Source organism: Anolis carolinensis, chromosome 6, assembly GCF_035594765.1.
Source record: "Anolis carolinensis isolate JA03-04 chromosome 6, rAnoCar3.1.pri, whole genome shotgun sequence".
Lineage (NCBI taxonomy): Eukaryota > Metazoa > Chordata > Lepidosauria > Squamata > Dactyloidae > Anolis > Anolis carolinensis.
Window position 1 is genome coordinate 110,574,961 of NC_085846.1, and position 23,269 is coordinate 110,598,229.

Below are 23,269 nucleotides of genomic sequence, written 5' to 3' on the forward strand. Positions count from 1 at the left end.
CCATCAGAGTGGATGATGAAGAAGCTGCTCCCCCCTGTGGCCAGAATCGAACATCCCCTCAGGAGAAGGTTAAATTGCCTCTGTGTCTGTCTGTCTCGGTCTCTGTTTGATGTGTTTATGGGCATTGAATGTTTGCCCTATGTGTGTATAATGTGATCTGCCCTGAGTCCCCTTTGGGGTGAGAAGGGCGGAATATAAATACCGCAAATAATAAATAAATAAATAAATAAATAAATCCATGAGACGGGGTGAGCTCCTGTCTGTCAGCTCTAGCTTGCGGAGACATTAGAGAAGCCTCCCAACAGGATGGTAACACATCCGGGCGTCCCCTGGGCAACTTCTCTGTAGACAGCCAATTCTCTCACACTAGAAACAACTTTGCAGTATGTTCTCAAATCACTTCTGGCACACACAAAAAATTCAAGGCTTTCCCTAACAACAATTAATCCAAGTTTTGATGTAGGATATGTAAAGTCCCTGAGACTGTTTCATATCTTTCAATAGAATATTGTATTTTGGAATTTAATCAGCTGGTCCCTTTCATATAAAACTGTTACATTTATCTTTGCTTCTGTTAGGGGTCAAAACCACTTAAAATTACTTTAAAGCTTTGGTTTGCCATTATTCTGTGCATTTGAGAGTATTTTGTCTGTGCAGAAAAAATGGAAGACGTTCTTGAAAGTGGTTGAGCACTTAGGCATTTTGCCATATCTCTCCCTTTATTTACATACAGGAGAACAAAAAGAATAGCTGACTTCTTTTCTGTAATCGTGATGCGATCAGGTGGAGTTAGTTATTGTTCTGTGAAGTTTCAGCATTGTCTCTGTATTCAAAGAAGTGCGTGCTTGAAACTTCTTATTGTGCTACGTTGTCTTTTGACCAATCTGTATTTCTAGAGTTCATTGTTGCCTTTTATCGAATTTGATTACTATTTTCTCTATATAAAAGCACACACTTCAGAAATGAGCATGAGTGCAGTTATTTAAAACATCCGTTGTTTAATCCGCCTAAAGCATAAGCTGTCGAAAGCCTGCTCTACAAATTACAAAAGTTTATTCACAAATAACTCGGTCAGTGGAATTGTGGATTTTAGTAAAAGTAGAATTAAATGTAATCCATTTATCAGTGCCTAGAGCAGTACAGGATAATTAAATGTAATAATAGCCCAATTGTTCTTATCTCAATAAAATACAAAGTGATTAATTGATGACATTTCTTCTTGGCCCACTTTTAAAACTACTCTATTTTTAAAAACTTGATACTAATTGAGAGAAATCATTTATTTTCCACTAACTTTCATCCAACTGAAGTAAAATGACTTTAAAGTTTTGTGTGTTGGTGAAGAAAACTCCAGAATTTTTTTTCAATTTCTTAATTGATAAAATAAATCTAGTCTTTGGTTGCTGTGAGTTTTCCCAGCTGTGTGGCCATGTTCCAGAAGCATTCTCTCCTGACGTTTCGCCCACATCTATGGCAAGCATCCTCAGAGGTTGTGAGGTCTGTTAGAAACTAGACAAGTGGGGTTTATATATCTGTGGAATAGTGTCCAGGGTGGGAGAAAGAACAAACAGACACAGGCCTTCATTACAATGACATGCAATGAGACAAATACACAGACAAAAGCAAAGGCTTCTCCTTTCATTTCCGGCTCTGGATGCGGTGCTCATGTCCGGCTCTGGGGAGATGCTCTTTCTCAATTTCCAAGCTGAGGAGCCTACATCTGTAGACACCTCCTGGTCATGTGGCCAGCATGACTGCTTGGAGCATCTTTTTGCCTTTCCCGATGAAGCGGTACCTATTGATCTACTCACATTTGCATGTTTTCGAACATGCTAGGTTGGCAGGAGCTAGGGCTAACAATGGGAGCTCACCCTGTTCTGCAGATTCAAACTGCCAACCTTCAGGTCAGCAGTTCAGCAGCACAGGGGTTTAACCCATTGTGCCACTGCAGAAAATTTGAGAAACAACCATACTTAAATTTTTTGGTAGTTTTCCAGAGACTCAGGCTGGATCTACACTGCCCTATATCCCGGGATCTGATCCCAGATTATTTGCTTATCCTAGATTATCTGGCAGTGTAGACTCATATAATGCAGTTCAAAACAAATAACAGATACAGTAGAGTCTCACGAATCCAAGCCTCGCTTATCCAAGCCTCTAGATTATCCAAGCCATTTTTGTAGTCAATGTTTTCAACGTATCGTGATATTTTGGTGCTAAATTCATAAATACAGTCATTACAACATAACATTAGTGTGTATTGAACTACTTTTTCTGTCAAATTTGTTGTATAACATGATGTTTTGGTGCTTAATTTGTAAAATCATAACCTAATTTGATGTTTAATAGGCTTTTCCTTAATCCCTCCTTATTATCCAAGATATTCGCTTATCCAAGCTTCTGCCGGCCCGTTTAGCTTGGATAAGTGACACTCTACTGTACTGGGATATACGGCTGTGTAGATCCAGCCACAGAGTTCTAATTGAGCTCAATTTTAAACTAAAACCAACTAAAATTTAATATTACGGGTATTTTGGATGGTGAAATTTCTTTTGATGATAATTGCTTACATTATTTTTACCTGGTTTCTGACGTTCCCACACGTTTTTCTGCCTCTTTATCAGTGACCGGCTCTGCGCCTTTTGCTACTGTGGGGAGCGAAGTTCATTAGGACAAGGAGAACTGAAACAATACTGTCCAACACCAGGGTTTCTTGCGCCATGGAGCAGCCAGCCTTTAAATAAGAGTGAAACTGGGGACAGCCATGATGGCATTTGTGAGAGTACTCCAAGGCAGAACTCAGACCTGCACAAATCAAGAGGACAGAGGAAGTAAGTCTTTCTAACTTTTATCAAAATGAATGCTTCATCTTCTGTCTACTTATGAATTAATGTACTCTGAAGAAAATATTTTGATAGGTGGGTTTGAATGGTTTTATACACGTCCTTAGTGAAAAAAGTTGGGGAATGTTAGTTATTCGATATCTTTGGACTTTTGTCTAAGATTCAAAATCAAACCATGTGAATCTGACTGATCTCCATCTGCACCTTGGGGTGATTGAGATTGCAAAATACAAATCTATACACAAAATAAAAGTGACAATATGTATGCATGTGTGTGTGTGACTGGGGTGTCCACTTACACACACAAGCTCCTACTTCTACAAATAGCTGTAGCTCCCACAGTTCAGGAGACACCAACGACCCTCCTTCCAATGACATTGCAGGTTATAGCGAGCACCGTGAACATGTCCAAGAGCCCTGCCAATGTCCTCCAACAAACACCAGACTGCCCACCACCCAAGTGAAGGCTTTCATACGGGGACAATTTCATCCTGGATTTCCTGTTTTTCCTCCACCACAGACATCCCAATGTTTCTTACTCTCTCCATTGCTGTAGAATTTGCATAACCCCGCCCCCTGCCTCTCCCTTAACCATTTCCTATTCCTTTCTATGGCACACAGCAAACAGAGGAATTGATCAGCAACTGAACATACTAGAGAAGTTTGGGGAGAATTCGCCATGATTTATGGGGGTTGTAGGTACTGGGATATATAGTTCACCCGCAATCTAAGAGCACTCTGAACTCCACCAACGATGAACCTGGAACTAACTTGGCACACAGAACCCCCCATGACCAGCAAAAGGTTCTGGAGGTCTTCGGAGGGATTTGTAGGAGTTGTAGTTCACTTACACCCAGAGCACACAGTACAGTATTCCCTCACTTATCACGGGGGTTAGGTTTCAGGACCACCCACAATAAATAAAATTCCATGAAGTAGAGACACTATATACAAGGGTTATCCAAAAAGTAGATTACGTTTTAGAATTGAACAAAGTATAGGAGAAAACATTTAGCATATTCAGTTGAAAACCACACCCAAATACCACTTCTCAATCAAATCTAGGCACTTATCATAGCAATGAATGAGCTTGGCAACTCCTTCCCCGCAAAATTCTGCCCCTTGCAACCTCAACACAGTGTTTGGGTGATGATGTGCAGCTGTGGGAAGGGGTGACTGGCTGGTTGAGACACAAGCGGCAGAGTTTTGTGGGGAAGGAGTTTCCAAGCTCATTCATGCTATGATAAGTGCCTAGATTTGAATGGCGACTACGTTGAGAAGTTGTATTTGGGTGTGGCTTTCAACTGCATATGGTAAATGTTTTCTCCAATACTTTGTTCATTTTTAATTCTAAAACATAATCTACTTTCTGGATAACCCTCGTATTTATACATTATTTTAGTAGTTATACACTATTTTAAGTCTTTATCAACCAATCATGTGTTGATAAATCGCCTTCCTCTCCTCTCATTGCCACTTGGGCTCCTTTTATCTCCCTTTAGCTTCTCCTTACTTCCTTCCTTAGGCTGTAAATTGTAGTTTTTTATGATTTATAATATTATTTTAGAGTTTATTGAGAAACCTTGAAACAGCGAATCCGCAAAAAGCAAACCGTGAAGTAGTGAGGGAACACTAATTTCTACAAAATGTATTGAACTGCTTTTTCTTTCCATCTATCTATCTATATATATAAAAGAGTGATGGAATCACGGCAGCGGACAAAACAACAAAACTAAACACCCCACAACCTTGACAATTGACAGCACAACCCCTCATCCATGCCTCTAGGTTGATACAACAAAAAGAAAAGAAAAATAAAGTCCTAATTAGAGGGAGAGGAATAATTTTGGTCTCCTAGCAACCCACTCAGCCCAGGGGACAGGCAGAGTTAGGCCTCACTTAGGCCTCTTCCACACTGCCTATAAAATACAGATTATCAGATTTGAACCAGATTATATGGCAGTATAGACTCAAGGCCCTTCCACACAGCTATATAACCCATTTATAATCTTATATTATCTGCTTTGAACTGCATTATCTTGTCTCCACACTGCCATATAATCCACTTCAGTGTGCATTTTATCCAGCTGTGTAGAAGGGGCCTCATATAATCCAGTTCTAAGCAGATAATATAAGATTATAAATATACAGTAGAGTCTCACTTATCCAACATAAACAGGCCGGCAGAAGGTTGGATAAGTGAATATGTTGGCTAATAAGAAGGGATTCAACTACCACCAATTCCTCAATACTTTATTTCCCATACCACCATACTTCGCCACAGCAACGCGTGACCGGGCATAGCTAGTTTGTTATAAAACATGAGGTTTTGGTGCTTAATTTTGTAAGATCATAACAAAATTTGACGTTTGATAGGCTTTTCCTTAATCCCGCCTTATTATCCAACATTTTTGCTTATCCAACGTTCTGCCGGCCCGTTTATGTTGGATAAGCGAGACTCTACTGTAGTTGTATCAGTGGGATATTTTGAGAAGTTGTGTTATTGACTATTCCATATTGGAAAATGTATTTATGAGCGATACAATATTGAAGTTCTTTTGTATGCTCCTCCGTGTGTAGCGCACTAGGTTGTTAAAACGTAGCAGAGACTATTCTATTCCATTTTGACCCTGGGCTCCTTAAGTGGCTCCTTTGCTGCTCTTTGGATTCTGCTGGGCCGGCTGATGAGTAGCGCCTTGTGTAGCCCATGTGAAAGTGCAGAATTAATTTCGCTTGGAACGGCTCCCCAACGCTGTCCCTTGGGGATGGTGATGTAATCCTGCCCAAGTGCCATGCTGGCTGGCCTCCAAGTTTAGGTACTAAAGCGATTGTTGTGTTGGACTTTCCTGATTGGTGGCTCATCCTGGACGGCCGCCAGTCGAACGAAGCCGTAAAGAGGAAATGAAACAATAACAAAGAACAGCAGCCTTTTCATGGGACTTAAGGTGGATCGTTTTTAAGGGCAATCTGAATGACTGCAAGATATAATTACGCTCAGAATTCTGTAGATATTTTTTCACTTGTATAGCTCTAGTTTCTTTTACTTTCTGCCGCTTTGTGTCAGTTTGACCTTAAGCATGAATGCAAATTTCTTTTATACACATTAATTACTAAATTGACAGCACTTGTTCATACTCAGCCTGACCTGAATGAGACAATGATTCATACTGTACGCAGCACAAAGTTTCCTAGGGTGAAAATTGAATTAAAATGGAATTTAGGTAGGGAAAATTGTGGGGGACATCTGTACTACTATTTTAATTCTTCCTCTATTATGATTCAGTACCTATTCCAGTTTTGTTTTTAATGTACCCATAATAATAATAATAATAATAATAATAATAACAACAACAACAACAACAACAACAACAACAACAACAACAACATGCCCTGGCAGAATATGTCAAGCAAAGTGAAGAACCTGCTTTGATTGAAGTCAAAAATCAGAAACTCCTCAAAACACAGCAGACAAAAAACCAGTACAAGAAAACCGCACTACAAACTAGAGCTGACAGCTGGCACAACAAAACACTGCATGGAAAGTTCCTTGACAAAATTGAAGGAAAAGCTGATAAGGAGAAGACCTGGCTCTGGCTCACAAATGGGACCCTGAAGAAGGAGACAGAAGGCCTGATCCTTGCAGCCCAGGAGCAAGCCATCAGAACAAATGCAATTAAGGCCAAGATTGAAAAATCAGCTGATGACTCAAAATGCAGACTGTGCAAGGAAGCCGACGAAACCATTGATCATATCCTCAACTGCTGTAAGAAAATCGCACAGACAGACTACAAACAGAGGCACAACTATGTGGCCCAAATGATTCATTGGAACTTATGCCTCAAGTACCACCTCCCAGCAGCAAAGAACTGGTGGGATCACAAACCTGCAAAAGTATTGGAGAATGAGCACGCAAAGATACTGTGGGACTTCCGAATCCAGACTGACAAAGTTCTGGAACACAACACACCAGACATCACAGTTGTGGAAAAGAACAAGGTTTGGATCATTGATGTTGCCATCCCAGGTGACAGTCGCATAGATGAAAAACAACAGGAAAAACTCAGCCGCTATCAGGACCTCAAGATTGAACTTCAAAGACTCTGGCAGAAACCAGTGCAGGTGGTCCCGGTGGTGATGGGCACACTGGGTGCCGTGCCAAAAGGTCTCAGCCGGCATTTGGAAACAATAGACATTGACAAAATCACCATCTGCCAACTGCAAAAGGCCACCCTACTGGGATCTGCACACATCATCAGAAAATACATCACACAGTCCTAGACACTTGGGAAGTGTTCGACTTGTGATTTTGCGAAACGAAATCCAGCATATCTAGCTTGTTTGCTGTGCCATACAATGTCGTTGTGTTGATAATAATAATAATAATAATAATAATAATAATAATAATAATAATAATAATTTTATTCTTATACCTCACCCCATCTCCCCGAAGGGACTCGGGGCGGCTTACATGGGGCCAAGCCCGGTCATGACAATATAAAAACAAGCAGTAAAACAAATCAAACAACAATAAAACAAGTTATAAAAAAACATACAATATATCATGATAAAATCATGAATAAAATCTGTAGGAAACTGGGCTAAAGTGCTAGATTATGTCGATATCATCAAGGGGGATAACTTGCATTTGTACAATTGTTTTATATAGCGGAAACAGTGAATATATTATATGTACTTCAGTGTCTTCATATAAAATAATTATATATTTTGCAAAAAAAGGACAAATGAAGTTGTTTCACCTTTATTTTATTTTTCATTGAGAATTATTAAACCATGGGTTTGAAATGGCACACAAACTGTTAACAGTCTTGAAACCCCAATCTTAGTGTGACACAACTGTACAACCAGAGTCAATGCAAAGAAGTAAAAACCTACTAAAAAGTTAGTTCTAAACTGCTGTACTTTAACTGTTTAGCAAAACTCCATGATCTCATAACTTTTCTGATTATCACCTCTAGCTGCCCCGAGTCCTTCTGGGGAGAAGGGGCCAGGTATAAATAAATTTTATTATTAGTATTATCCCCCCAATATTCATCGCTTTAATATCTCTATACTTAGCTTGAAATCCTGTAACATTTCAAATGGCATTTTGACATGGATAGTGGGGAATATTTATTTAAAAATGTATGCGCAATGGGTTGAACTGCTAGGCTGCAGAACTTGCTGACCAGAAGGTTGGTGGTTCGAATCCATGGGATGGGGTGAGCTCCCATTGTTAGCCCCAGTTTCTGCCAACTTATTAGTTCAAAAACATGCAAATGTGAGTAGATCAATAGGTACTGCTTCGGCGAGAAGGTAACGGCACTCCATGCAGTCATGCTGGCCACATAACTAGGAGCCGGCTACGGACAACGCTGGCTCCTTGGTTTAGAAATGGAGATGAGCCCCAACCCCGAGTCAAACATGACTAGATGTAATGTCAAGGGGAACCCTTTACCTTTTATTACTGATAGTTCATTTTGTCCGATAACATGATCAAATATATTGCATGAACTGGAGTTGCTTAAGAACATTCTATTGTTGAATGTATTACTTGACTCAAGTGAACAATTGACAGTATTTGACAATACCATATGATGAAAAAGCTAGTTAATTTAGGGTTAGCATGAAATTATCTTAGTGATAGGCTGGGAAATCTGAAACATCCATTCCTTTATGTTTTTCAAAATATTTTGAAAGAGTTCACTGCAGCCTGATAATTGCACTTACCTACCTAAATCTCTCTTTTTTTCTTTTTTGATGCAGAGAGAAGTCTCATCAGAGTATAACACCTTGTACAAGTATAAGCACTCAAACTACTCCTGATGATCAGATAGTCAAGTTCTGGGATGAACTCAGAATGGTTGGCTTACCAGATGACATAGATGTCCAAGCCTTATTTGAGCCCACAGGTAATGTACTGCTTTGGGATTTTTTAGAACTGAACAACATGCAGCTACTATTAAGTAATATATTTCATTATATTATATTTGGTGGTGAAGTATTTTGTACTATAATTGTACACAAAGGAACATTCTAAAGTTGCCTTGAAATGACCACTGGTCTTCCTGGCCTTGTATTGTATATTCCAATGGATTGCAGCTCTATAAGATGTCAACACATGGCGATTTCAGTCTTCACTGTCTGAGATACCTATTTTGCATGGAAATGTCTAGAATTTAGTATTAATTTGTAGCCTGCATTTTTGTATGCCACCAGCACATACATTTACATTTCTGGATTATTTTGCCACATTATACCATTCTGTATTACTTATATTGTGCTACTATTTTAGAAAATACTGCAGCATTCAGCTGTTTAACATAAAAGCCTTGATTTTCCCACCAGTGAAGTCTATTGGTTTGGAATGAACATTATTTTATTTAAACATGTGCCTACTTTTTCGGTACACAGCCTTCTATATCGGTTTATGAAATGTGGATAATGCAGGAAACAATAAAAAAGAGACACAAACTATAATATTTTAGAAGAATAAAATGAAATGTAATCCATTTTTGAGCTACAGAACCTAATCTTTAATGTATAATATATTGAAGTATTCAATATAAACATAATGGGTTTCTGCTTCTTGGAAAAAGGACTCTTATTTCTCTGTCTTGGTATAAGTGATCATCGATCAATTCCTACAAACAGAATCGGTAATTGGCAGTTCTTACAAAGCACAGTGTGTTAAAGTGCTGAGCTGCTGAACTTGCAGACCCAAAGGTTGCAGGTTCGAATCCGGGAAGCGGAGTGAGCGCCCGCTGTTAGCTCCAGCTTCTGCCAACCTAGCAGTTTGAAAACATGCAAATGTGAGTAGATCAATAGGTACTGCTCTGGTGGGAAGGTAACGGCGCTCCATGCAGTCATGCCAGCTACATGACTTTGGAGATGTCTATGGACAACGCTGGCTGTTCGGCTTAGAAATGGAGATGAGCACCAACCCCTAGAGTCGGACACGACTGGACTTAATGTCAGGGGAAACCTTTACCTTTACTTATAAAGAAATATCGAGAGCATATCTCCTGTTAATTCTGTCTGTTTATCTTAAGTTGCCTTAATTTGTCTTCATCTCTGAAGTGAATAAATACGTAGTCTTTGGTAAAAGGTGTAGCTCTAATTCATTTCTTTGCTGGTCATCTTGCGGCAGGCCACTGCTGGGCTCATCACCGCTGTGCGGAATGGTCGCTGGGCGTTTGCCAGACTGAAGAGCAGCTACCAGTGAACGTGGACAAAGCTGTTGTCTCAGGGAGCACAAAAGTGAGTTCAAAGTAATTGAGATCATATGGCTGCAAATCCTTTATATTGTCCCTCCGGTGTAAGAGGTCAGAAATGCAGAGCCCGCTGCTAATGCATTGGTGGACTTGATTATTTCAAGGCATGTTTTCATTTGTACGACTTCTGTCTTTAAAGTGTTTGTTTGGATGCTAAAGCAAATAAAAGGAGAAAAGGGGGGATAGTACAATGTTCCCTCACTTATCGCTGGGGTTAGGTTCCAGGACCACCCACAATAAGTGAAAATCCGCAAAGTAGGGACACTATATTTATTTTAATATTTATACATTATTTTAGTAGTTATACACTATGTCAAGATTTATCGACCAATCGTGTGTTGATAAATTGCCTCCTTCTTCTCCCGTTGCCGCTTGGGCTCCATTTCTCTCCCTTTGGCTTCTCCTGCCTCCCTTCCTTAGGCTGTAAATTGTAATTTTTAATGATTTATAATAGTCTTTTAGAGTTTATTGAAAAACCGCGAAACAGCGAATCCGCGAAAAGTGAACCGCAAAGTAGTGAGGGAACACTGTATTTCATTGGCAAATGCTTCTAGGTTGTCCTATAAAAGAAAGTGTTGATATAAGGCAGTGATGGCCAACCTATGACACGCGTGTCAGCACTGACACGCCTAGCCATTTTTGCTGATACACTGCCACCTGCAGATTGATTGGATGACTATGTCTTTTGTGGCCAAATTTGGTGTTATTTGGTCCAGTGGTTTTGTTGTTTACTCCATGAGAATTATGCACATTACATTTTTATATATATATATATATTCTATTATTGTAGTATATTATCATATTATTACAATTATATTATTCATTATTCATGACTACATTGAAACTAGAATTGAGCCCTTCTTAGATGCTATTGAAATCAATTGAAATAAAAGTTGTTTAGAGCTTTTTTAAAAAAAGTCTTATTTCTTCAAAATTTCTTGGACATGTTTTGCAAGTACAGTAGAGTCTCGCTTATCCAACCTTCACTTATCTAACATTCTGTATTATCCAGTGCAGTAGTAGTCAGTGTTTTTGTAGTAAATGTTGCAATGTTTTGGTGCTAAATTCGTAAATACAGTAATTACTATATAACGTTAATGTGCATGCTTTTTCTGTCCATTTGTTGTAAAACATGATGTTTTCGTCCTTAATTTGTAAAATCATAATGTAATTTTATGCTTTATAGGCTTTTCCTTAATCCGTCCTTATTATCCAACATTTTCACTTATCCAACATTCTGCTGGCCCGTTTATGTTGGATAAGCGAGACTCTACTGTATCAGGTACTTTTCAATAAGATGATAAGCGAAAGCCTTAGTATGTCTCACATCTGTTCTCCGAATCACTGTTGTTCATTATCAATCACCTTTCTTTTAGGATTTTTGTACTAAGCATCAATATCAGTATGCCTTTTTTCAGGCATACAACATACTTTCTCTCTATAATATGCATCAGAAGGTTGTTTATTGACTTTCCCTTCAATCTCCCATCTTGTCTTGATAGCTTGTACAAGTAGCATGGTTTTGTCAATATCTGTTCTGTTGATAATGGAGACTCATTTTATTTTGTGTTGCTCGAGTGAATAACTGGCATGTGCTATCACACAGCAGATCTCTGCTGAAGGACAAAGCAGCTGGAATTTCTGCATGGACAAGTGGCACTTGGCTGGAGCACATTTAGAGAAGCCTGCTTCAAATAGTCCGTCAAATGTTTGCAATATATGAAGCTCAGTGTGTTTCCAAGCTGAATGTGCCTTTTGTGAGGAGTTTGATGTGGTGATGCTCACACAGCCCTCACTTAGAATATTTGCTGTATGCATTTTGTGTATGCTTACTTATTGAATGGATTCTATGTCAGCACTCTGAATTCATGCACCACATCTTTTTATAAAATACCATTTAAGACAGATTGCAACAATATATGGTAACTCAGAAGTCTGTGGCCAAAAGGCATTAAGCCTTTTTAAAACAGTCCCAGAACAAAAGAGCAGGTAATAAAGAGGACAATATTTATTTATTTTTATTTATTTACAGTATTTATATTCCGCCCTTCTCACCCCAAAGGGGACTCAGGGCGGATTACAATGAACACATATATGGCAAACATTCAATGCCAACAGACAAACAACATACATTAGACAGACTCAGAGGCATTTTTAACATTTTTCCAGCTTCATGATTCCGGCCACAGGGGGAGCTGTTGCTTCACCGTCCAGTAGTGGCTGTACTTCCTCATTCCTTTCCTCGTGTTTTGCTGGCAGTTTTATGGTGTTGTAAATTAGCCTCCCGCATAAAGCGTCCCTAAATTTCCCTACTTGACAGGTGCAACTATCTTTCGGGGCTGCATAGGTCAACAGCAAGCCAGGGCTATTAATGGTCAAAGGCTTAACCTAACCCGGGCTTCGAACTCATGACCTCTCGGTCAGTAGTGATTTATAGCAGCTGGTTACTAGCCAGCTGCGCCACAGCCCGGCCCCTATCTCTCCTGTTAATTGTAGCTATGCGCCAAACTTCTCTTCCCTTTGATAAAGTATTTATTATAGAATTGCTGAGCATGTAAATATCATTTATTTTGTATTGACAATTCCGTAGCTCCTCTCTCTATGGTTTCTTTTAGCGCACATGTGGCAAACTCAAGGTCTACGGGCCAAATCTGGCCCACTGTGTTGTTTCATGCAGCCCTCCTTCAGATGCTGGACTAGAACTCCTATATTCCTCACCATTAGGCAATATGGATAGAGCTGATGGGAGTTGTGATACAGGAATATCTGGAAGGCTGTTGTTTATTCTGTTTAGTCAGGATAATGGAGTTTGGATTTAGATACAAGGCTTGTGGATGTGATGTCCTTTAACATTTCTCCAACCTCAGAGCCACAGATTCTGTTGGATTGCAATTCTCATTATCCTCTGTCCACATGGTGGATAATCAAAAGGGACGAGAGCTATCTTTTAATAACATCTGGGGACCCAAATTGGATAAAACTACAGAACCACTATGTAAAAACATCATAGTTGGCCCTCTGTAGCTACAGATTCTCCGTCCATGGATTCAGCATCTCTTTAAAGGCAACCTTAAGGCTGATGGAAGCATCCAGGAAAATAAGTTTGACACCCTTGTTTTAGAGCAGTGGTTTCCAAAACTTTTTTTGACCAGGGACCACTTAACCAGGCACCACTTTGACCAGGACCACTCTCTAACATTAGTCCCAAAATGGTTACGAATCTGTTTTTGGTCAGCTTTAGATTTGATGTGGTTATTTGGGGTGCTGATTCAGAAAATTGCATTGGATAGACCACATCAGCTCTAGTTTCTGATACAGAACATATGCCATCCAGTAGTCAATATCTGCTCACCCACAGAAAACCATATTTAATAATCTAGAGCTGATGGGGTCTAGCAAATGCAATTTTCGGAATCAGCATCCCAAATAACCCCAGGAACAGGACTTAAAGACGACGACACCAAGGCGTCCCCGCTTCCAGGCGTCACATGGAATGAGGGAGGAGGAGGAGAAGCAGCAGTCAGGAGGCTTGTTGTCATGCCGTTCATGGGTAGTCAGCCTCTCCCCTCCCGACATCCCCGTTACCTTGGTACTATAAGAGGGTTTTGTGAGTCTAGTCACTCTCGTTGCAGTGGTGTAGTAACTGTGAGGCCGCCGACCATATATTAGTTCTTGGGGACCACTGGTGGTCTACAGACCACAGGTTGGGAACCACTGTTTTAGAGCATTCCATTTATTTTGAGAGATATACAGTGCTTTTCTTACTAATCAAGATGATTGGCCAACCCACAGTTTTCTGCTTCAAGGATGTTTGCAATAACTAAAACATTGTTGTTATCTGGTTAGTGTTAAAATGTTCATGAATAGTATGGAGTATCACCATGAATTTGTTAAATTACTTCTGAGTCTGAGGAGGCTCCATTCTACCATCTAATGCTAAAAAGTAAGCAGATTTCTTATTCTTCCGAAGTAAAATCTCAATCTAACATTGGGAATTCACCATAGATGCAGAAGGCCTAATTTTAAAAGCATGCGTATATTACTCTTAAAGCGCTGCAGCGGCACAGTGGGTTACACCGTGAAGCTGCAAAACTTGTTGACCGGTCAACAGTTCGAATCCGCAGAACAGGGAGAGCTCCTGTTGTTAGCCCCAGCTTCTGCCAGCCTAGCAGTTCGAAAACATGCAAATGTGAGTAGATCAATAGGTAATGACGCTCCATGCAGTTATGTCGGCCACATGAACTAGGAGGTGTCTACGGACAATGCCGGCTCTTTGGTTTAAAATGGAAATGAGCACCAACCCCCAGAGTCGGACTCAACTAGACTTAATGCCAATGGGAAACATTTACCTTATATTACTCTTGCAGAAATATGTATAACTTGGCTAAGTAACACTTGCAACTGACTGCCCAAGTTTGCAAAGTAGGAAATAGAAATACAAAATATAAAATGAAACTTAAATTTGGGGTGTGTGTGTCAAGTGGTTCTTTATTTGAGTTAGTTATTCCACCTCTGTTCATTTTGATAAGCTTGAACAACAAAGCACCATCTGAGATTGCCTTTGACTGCCTTGTTGTTGTAGTCTACATAATATTCCATTCGCTCCAATTAAGCCGACTCTTTTACATGACTCTTTTACAGTTGCAAGCAGTATGGGTTTGTTTAATTCAGGACCTGTTGGCAGTATCCATCAAGAAGAAAAATAGATTTATTCCTTACCAGCCCTTCTTTTTTTTTCCTCTTCCTTGAAGTGTTGCTCTAGTTCAGTGCCCAAAGAATGTCCTGTAGAAAATATTCTGTGTGAATACACTCTTGGCAATAAAGCAGGAAAGCAGAGGCAGTTCTATAATAGTTTTCACTTCTTTCTCGTAACTTCAATGATGTTATGCTGTGGAAAAGGGCTCTGCCTTGAACTCTACATTTTGTATGTCAGAGTACTAGAATGTTAGAAGAGAGGTTGTGGCTGTAAAGAAATTTCAAAGACTGTTTGATGCTGTATAAAATCAGAATTACAACAGATGCTTGAAAGCCTTAAATGCTTTGCAAAAAGACAGAGTGGACAAAGGCATCCAGAGAGAAGCTGACACAGAAGGCACAAAAATACAAATAGAAAAGCTTGAAAGACCCATCAGAGGCACAGACAAGGACTTATGCTTCTGGTGGGATTTCCACAATAAGCTTCATTTATATGCTGGCACTTCGGAAAACTGTTTTCTCAAAGCTCTGAATTAGCATATTATCATGAGTTTGGAGAGGGGTTTTGCCTTATTAATCTGAATAGGAAACACATAGACACTTAAAATGTAGTGATAAATAAAACACCAACACCTCTACACACACATTTCCATTAATTTTCTTTTAGAGACAATCATCCTGGAATTTGGGATTGAGATGATTCTGTCACACAGAAACGCTCACTTCAAAGCCATTTTGTCATTACCTCTTTTTCAGCAGAGATCATAGAATCATAGAGTTGGAAGAGACCTCACGGGCCATCCAGTCCACAACCCCATTCTGCCAAGAAGCAGGAAAATCACATTCAAAGCACCCCCGACAGATGGCCATTCAGCCTCTGTTTAAAAGCCTCCAAAGAAGCAGCTTCCGCCACACTCTGGGGCAGAGAGTTCCACTGCTGAACAGCTCTCTCTCACAGTGAGGAAATTCTTCCTAATGTTCAGGTGGAATCTCCTTTCCTGTAGTTTGCAGCCATTGTTCCGCGCCCTGGTTTCCAGGGCAGCAGAAAACAATCTTGCCCCCTCCTCCCTATGACTTCCCCTCACATCTTAATACATGGCCCTCATCATGTCTCCTCTCAGCCTTCTCTTCTGCAGGCTAAACATGCCCAGCTCTTTAAGCCACTCCTCATAGGGCTTGTTCTCCCAACCTCGTCCTCCTCTAGATACATTCCAGCTTGTCAACATCTCCCTTCAGTTGTGGTGTCCAGAATTGGACAAAAGTGTGGTCTGACCAAGGCAGAATAGAGGGGTAGCATAGAGGGGTAGAATAGAGGGCCGGGCTGTGGCGCAGCTGACTAGTAACCAGCTGCAATAAATCACTACTGACTGAGAGGTCATGAGTTCGAAGCCCGGGTCGGGTTAAGCCCCCAACCATTAAATAGCCCGGCTTGCTGTTGACCTATGCAGCCCTGAAAGACATTTGCATCTGTCAAGTAGGGAAATTTAGGTACGCTTTATGCGGGAGGCTAATTTATCTAATTTACAACACCATAAAACTGCCAGCAAAACACGAGGAAAGGAATGAGGAAGTACAGCCACTAGTAGATGGGGAAGCAACAGCTCCCTCTGTGGCCAGAATCATGAAGCTGGAAAAATGTTAAAATGCCTCTGTGTGTGTCTATACTGTATGTTGTTTGTCTGTTGGCATTGAATGTTTGCCATATATGTGTTCATTGTAATCCGCCCTGAGTCCCCTTTGGGGTGAGGAGGGTGGAATATAAATACTGTAAATAAATAAATAAATAGCATGACTTCCCTGGAACTAGACACTAGACTCCTATTGATGCAGGCCAAAATCCCATTGGCTTTTTTAGCTGCCATGTCACATTGTTGGCTCATGTTTAACTTGTTGTCCATGAGGACTCCAAGATCCTTTTCACACATACTGCTGTCGAGCCAAGTGTCCCCCATTCTGTAGCTTTCAAAGAGATTGGGGAGGTGTCCCCCATTCTGTATCTTTCAAAGAGATTGGGGAGGTGTCCCCCATTCTGTATCTTTCAAAGAGATTGGGGAGGTGTCCCCCATTCTGTAGCTTTCAAAGAGATTGGGGAGGTGTCCTCCATTCTGTATCTTTCAAAGAGATTGGGGAGGTGTCCTCCATTCTGTATCTCTGTATTTCATTTTTTCTGCCTAAGTGGAGTATCTTACATTTGTCCCTGCAGAACTTCATTTTGTTAGTTTTGGCCAATCATCTCTCTAATCTGTTAAGATCGTTTTGAATTCTGCTCCTGTCTTCTGGAGTATTGGCTATCTCTCCTAATTTGGTGTCGTCTGCAAACTTGATGACCATGCCTTCTAGCCCTTCATCTGAGTCATTAATAAACATGTTGAACAGAACTGGGACCAGGACGGAGCCCTGCTTATAGCACTCTACTCATCATATGTTAATGTAAATATCTAAACATTTCTGAGGACAGGTTGTGTTCCAGTGTTATACTGTTTGGATATCGATTACTGATGGATTTTTGTTTGTTTGTTTTGTGTGTAACATGTTTTGGAGTGCATGGTTATAAGAATGGAAGAAAAGCTTTTGTGGATCATACAATCTAATCTAGCATTTTGTTCACAAAGTTGTCAACCAGTTGCCTATGGGAATGCCACAAGGATGACATGAGTGCAGTGGTACCCTCCCACAAAAACTAGTGCTTTGATACTTTGCTTATACAAGGTGTTTGAAAAAGAGCTCCCTTTTCACCATTTAAATTACTGTATATACTCGAGTGTAAACCGACCCGAATATAAGCCGAGGCACCTAATTTTACCCCAAAAAACTGGGAAAGCATTGACTCCAGTATAAGCCTAGGGTGGTAAATTTCAGAAATAAAAATAGATAGCAATAAAATTGCATTAATTGAGGCATCAGAAGGTTAAATGTTTTTGAATATTTACATAAAGCTCAAATTTAAGATCAACTCTTATCAAATCATTATTCTCATCTTCTTCAATATAAATGTGCTTATGTATCCTTTTAATAATAATAGAGTAAAATAATACATGTAATAATAATAATAATAATAATAATAATAATAAATACAGGAAAATAATACATGTAATAATAAATAGAATAAAATAATAAATGCAATAATAATAAGATCAGAGTGAAATAATAAATGTATTAATAATAATAATAATAATAATAATAATAATAATAATAATACAGTAGAGTCTCACTTATCCAAGCCTCGCTTATCCAAGCCTCTGGAATATCCAAGCCATTTTTGTAGTCAATGTTTTCAATATATCATGATATTTTGGTGCTAAATTTGTAAATACAGTAATTACAACATAACATTACTGCGTATTGAACTACTTTTTCTGTCAAATTTGTTGTATAATATGATGTTTTGGTGCTTAATTTGTAAAATCATAACCCAATTTGATGTTTAATAGGCTTTTCCTTAATCCCTCCTTATTATCCAAGATATTCGCTTATCCAAGCTTCTGACGGCCCGTTTAGCTTGGATAAGTGAGACTCTACTGTAATAGAGTAAAATAATACATGTAATAATAATAATAAATACCGGAAAATAATACATGTAATAATAGATAGAATAAAATAATAAATGCAATAATAATAAGATCAGAGTGAAATAATAAATGTATTAATAATAATAATAATAATAATAATAATAATAATAATAATAAAAATAGAGTAAAATAAATGTAATAGTAGCAACAATAATAGAGGAAAATAATAAATGTAATAATACCAATAATAATAGAGAAAAATAAGAAATGTACCATATATTCTCGAATATAAGCTGACCCAAATATAAGCCAACCAGAACCCTCGCCTGAGTAGCCGAGGGGGGCTTTTTCAGTCTTTAAAAAAGGGCTGAAAAACTAGGCTTATACTCAAATATATACAGTAAATGGTGAATAGGGAGTTCTTTTTCAAACACAGTGTATATACCGTATATGTAAACTTTCAAACATGTGATATAGCAGCATTCAGTGACATCCAGAGCAAACCTGCCAAACTAATTTTTACTTTCTGGTACCAGTATTCAGTACAGGTTTATGCACAATGAACAGTTATTCTTTATGCTTGCAGCCACTATCATCCGGGTAAGCCAGTTACAAGATCAGAGCAGAATTATTATTTCTAATACTGTGCTTCATCCCTTGGTAATAGTTAGAGATGTACTCCAATGTTTCATGCAAAATAATTATCTTTAGTGGGTTTTGCATTTACTGCGTCAAGATCGTGCCCTGGGCATCTTGACAATGTTTGTTCCCTGTCAGATCTAGACTGTTATGATGGATAAATCCCCTAGAAAAGGTCGAACCTGGCAGCAATGTTCACTCAGCTGAAAAACAAAAAGGTCAAAGTACTTGAGAGGCAGGTAAAGCAGAGCTGAAAGCCAGGCAAGGCATGCCAGTGTAAGAGGCTCATAATCACATTCTCTTAATTTTATTTGGACCTGTTACATGCATTAACACTGGCAGTTCATTTATTTTGTCTGCTGCAAAAATGTCAGCCTTATTAAGCACTATGTGGTAATTCTGTCCACTTCATTTCACTTTTTTAATTGGACGAAATCAAGGTTGTAGTATTACCACCTCCTTTCATCATGGGCCCTAGCATTAAATTGCTGACCACTGCTGAAGTTCGACATAATGTGTCTAAAATAATTAAGCAGCTCAAGTTTAAACAGGAGACAAATTATTCTTATTTTGTCCACATCAGTGTGGAAATGACTGAATTTGTTTTTATCTTGCTTATGAAAGGCCGTGATAAGCACTAATTTCTTAAAAATTAAAATCTGTTACTATCTTTGTCTCTATATATATACACACACATATATATGCATGTGCTGAATCAACTTGACTCCAAAGCTGAGCTCTGGCTGGTGTCACATAAGATCATTGCTCCATCTTGGGCAGATCTCTAGGGAAAGAGGGTTGATTAACAGGAAAACGGATACCAGTACTTTTCTTCATGCTCCTTTATTTGTTCTTAGTGATATGGTTTCTGTCCTACATATAATCTACATAATAAGGATAAACCATGTCCTCAGTTACACAAGTTTGCATTTTAGTGAGTGTACAAGTGTGCAGAGGTTTTCCACAGAAATACTTTTTGATAGGGAAGATGATAGAGCCTTCAAAATAGATTGATTCATTTTAATAGTAACTGAAAACAAATATGCAAAACCAGTGTGATGTAGTGTTTTGTGTTTTGGAGTTCTGGTGACCAGGGTTTGGATCCCAGCTTGGCCGTGGAAACAAATAGAGGGAAGAGCTACTTTGAAAAAATGTTGTGATGTGAACCTTTGTTCCAGTGCTGTTTCTTCCTTTGTTTAGATTAGTTTAGAGCTCTCCTCTCAGCACTGATTCTTCTAGAATCTCTTATTATGATAAAGATCAGGAAAAGAGGTACTGTACTTGGATACAAGTATTCTACTTCTGTGTTGATTCCTGAAGGCACTGCTAGGAAACATCCATTTGGCCCACATCACTTGTGTGATAGGGTGTTGTACGTTTCTGTCCTATGTCTCAGGCACACGCTGATGAGAGCCGCCTGCAAATTTGGTATGAGGAGTGCCATTGGGATGTAGCTGGCCCCTCTATTGTCTTTTACAACAACAACAACTACAACTACAACAACTACAACTACACACTTTATTTATATTCCACACTTCTCTCCTAGGGGACTCAGAATGGATTTCAGCATTTTACATAACAGGCAAACATTGAATGCCTTTACAGTCACATACAATGAAGACACACAAACAAAGGCAGAGGCTTCTCCTTTCATTTCCGGCTCTGGAGGCGGTGCCCATCTTTGGCTCTGGGAAGGTGTTTTTTCTCCATTGTCAAGCCAGGGAGCCTGCATTGTTATCTCCTGGTTGTGTGGCCGGCAAGATTGCTTGGAATGTCTCTGCCTTTTCCCACAGAAGTGGTACCTATTTATCTACTCACATTTTCAAACTGCTAGGTTGGCAGGAGCTGAAGCTGACAGACAGGAGCTCACCCCGTCTTGTGGATTCGAATTGCCGACCTTTAGGTCAGCAGTTCAGGAGCACAAAGATTTAACCAATTGCACCACCACAGCTCAGTTACTATCTCAGTTGATTTAAGTGAAGTAAGGCAGTGAAAATCTTCTCAAAAAATCTTGCCAAGAAAACCATGTGATAGGTTCACCTTCTGTCAGAAATGACTTGAAGGCACAAAACAACATTGAATACTCCAGCCCTAAATACGGTAAAGGCACCAGTTCCTGGCTTATCTTAGAAGCTAAACAAGTTCATCTCTGGTTAGTGCTTGGATGGGAGATCTCCAAAGAATAATAGTAGGCTATATTTCAGAGGAAGGAACTATCAGAACCACCCTTGAGTATTCCTTTGAAATTTATGACAGTCAGCTTGAAGGGACATACATACTTGGTGAATGATCCAAACTTCAACTCAGGACCATGTAAGTGAAGTATCGTCTAGAGCAGGCATAGGAAAACTTGAGCCCTCCAGGTGTTTTGGACTTCAACTTCCATAATTGTGAAAATCGAAGTCCAAAACACTTGGAGGGCCCAAGTTTACCCATGTGTGGTCTAGAGATTTCTGTTAGTAGATGATAACATTTATTGGATTAATAGCCGTTGCAGAGCTTTCCCTCCTCTCTGTCCCTGAATGATTTTTTTTCAATTTGTAGATGCTTTTTAATATCAGCTCTGCAAAACATTTAAATTTGTTCTTATTGGACAAGATGCCTCCAATTCGCTCACTAGTTTCAGCTTGAAATACCCACCTTTTCCCTCTGCAGATTTTGACGTTTCCTTCCATTATGCGGTTAACTTTTGTTTAACTTCTGTTCTGATGCCTCATTTTAAAGAGAAATTTCTTGGAGGTCTTTATGAAGTGAGAAGGCAGGTTGAGCTTTAAGCAGCAACAAGTTAACTTGGGAATTGAAAGTAACAGTTGCGGATCTTGCTGCTAATAACCCAACACATATTGGTGCGCCTTCCAAGAATATCATCAATGTTTCTCTTAACAGAAATTTGAATAAGTGAAAATCTGTTTCAGAGAATATATGTGAGGATTATATGTGGTATCTTTAATTTATAGCCTTGGAAACATAGATACACAAGCCCTTCCTAGATGGCTTAGTTGTTAGACATTATGGATGATCAATCTGTTTTACAAGAGAAATGATTATTGGTTTGGAAGGCAAAGTTAACAGAATGCAAAATTAAGAAACAGATGGCGAAGCTTTGTTATGGTTTGTCTTGCTCCTGGGCGAGGGGATTATGTGCAGTTGTAAAAATGTCATTGCACTTCATAAACCTCGAAGCAAATAGGATTTGTAGTTGTGCACATCTGTTTTGGGACATACTTAAAGGGTTAGAATAATCAATGTTTTTATATAAGCATATTTATCAAAAAGGTATAATTTACTTAATAGTTACAGATCCTGGTAAGTAGGAGGCTTAATGTACTGTGCAATTCTGTACAAAAAGTTGGCAAATAAAGACAGCTGTATAAAACCAGTGTTGTTACATGTTCAAAGCTCATATAGTAATTATATTGTTTAAGTTTCTGGGTTGTCAAATAAAGGAACCTAATACAAGTGAAAGCTAGTAGATAGTAGGCGTGGGGAAGCAATCACTGTATTTTCCACCGTATTTTATCCATTTGTAATGGAAATACAAAAGGATTCGTTGAAAGGCAGACAGAAAAGATTGTTCTCTGGAAGACGTGGAAAGGCTATGTTTGACGTATGTGGCCCAATTCAGAAAAAACAGAAGCAGCAGATGGATGTAATTTACATAGCGCTTAAAAAGTTATAAATTAATGTTTCAAACTAATTGTTTTTAACATTTGCTGTCTAATTGCTTTGTATGGGCTCAGTGTAAACAATGTAGCTGTTAGTTTATGGCAACAGTGTTTGAAGAAACCAATTTAAGAATAGTCAAAAGAAAAGGAATGTAGTGCTGAAGTGCTAAATGGAAGGAATGGGGAACAGCAATTCAGACAGTGCCTTCAAGAAAGGACATCTGATATGGGGTACTTCCATCAGTCAGAAGCTCTCCAGCCCATTAAAAATGCTGTCTTCAGGGATCACTCAGCCCTGTTCCTTTTGATATGGGCTTCAATACCATCAAATGAGTGGGGTTTGCTTTGCCAAATGATTGTGCTGTACAGTCTTGTATTATTGCATTTCACCATCTTCCTTAATTCTCCAGAATTGATGAGAATGAAGATATGGTAGAGTAGAGAGTGCTCTCTGGGCCTGATTCTTCTCACAACACCTACAAGTTCAGTTATTTACTTTGCTTACGTTCATTGGGGGTTCTTGATGTGTCTGTGGTTTGATGTGTTGTCAAAGGCTTTCATGGCTGGAATCATGTTAGTGTGTTTTGCTGTTATAGAGTGTGAAATGTTAGATCAATTGTATGCCATTGTATTGTGCATCTGTGTTC

General features: G+C 39.1%; 1 protein-coding gene across 10 annotated transcripts in view; it reads left to right on the forward strand.

Moving 5' to 3' along the window:
* Window positions 1-23,269, forward strand: part of kmt2c (lysine methyltransferase 2C) — a 204,428-nt gene that overhangs the window by 76,702 nt on the left and 104,457 nt on the right. For all 10 annotated transcript variants that reach the window (XM_062957189.1, XM_062957187.1, XM_062957192.1 and 7 more), the window contains exons 4-6: window positions 2,625-2,831; window positions 8,607-8,752; window positions 9,991-10,100. In XM_062957189.1, coding sequence (XP_062813259.1) covers window positions 2,625-2,831; window positions 8,607-8,752; window positions 9,991-10,100 — 463 coding nt within the window. The remainder of the gene's footprint in view (window positions 1-2,624; window positions 2,832-8,606; window positions 8,753-9,990; window positions 10,101-23,269) is intronic.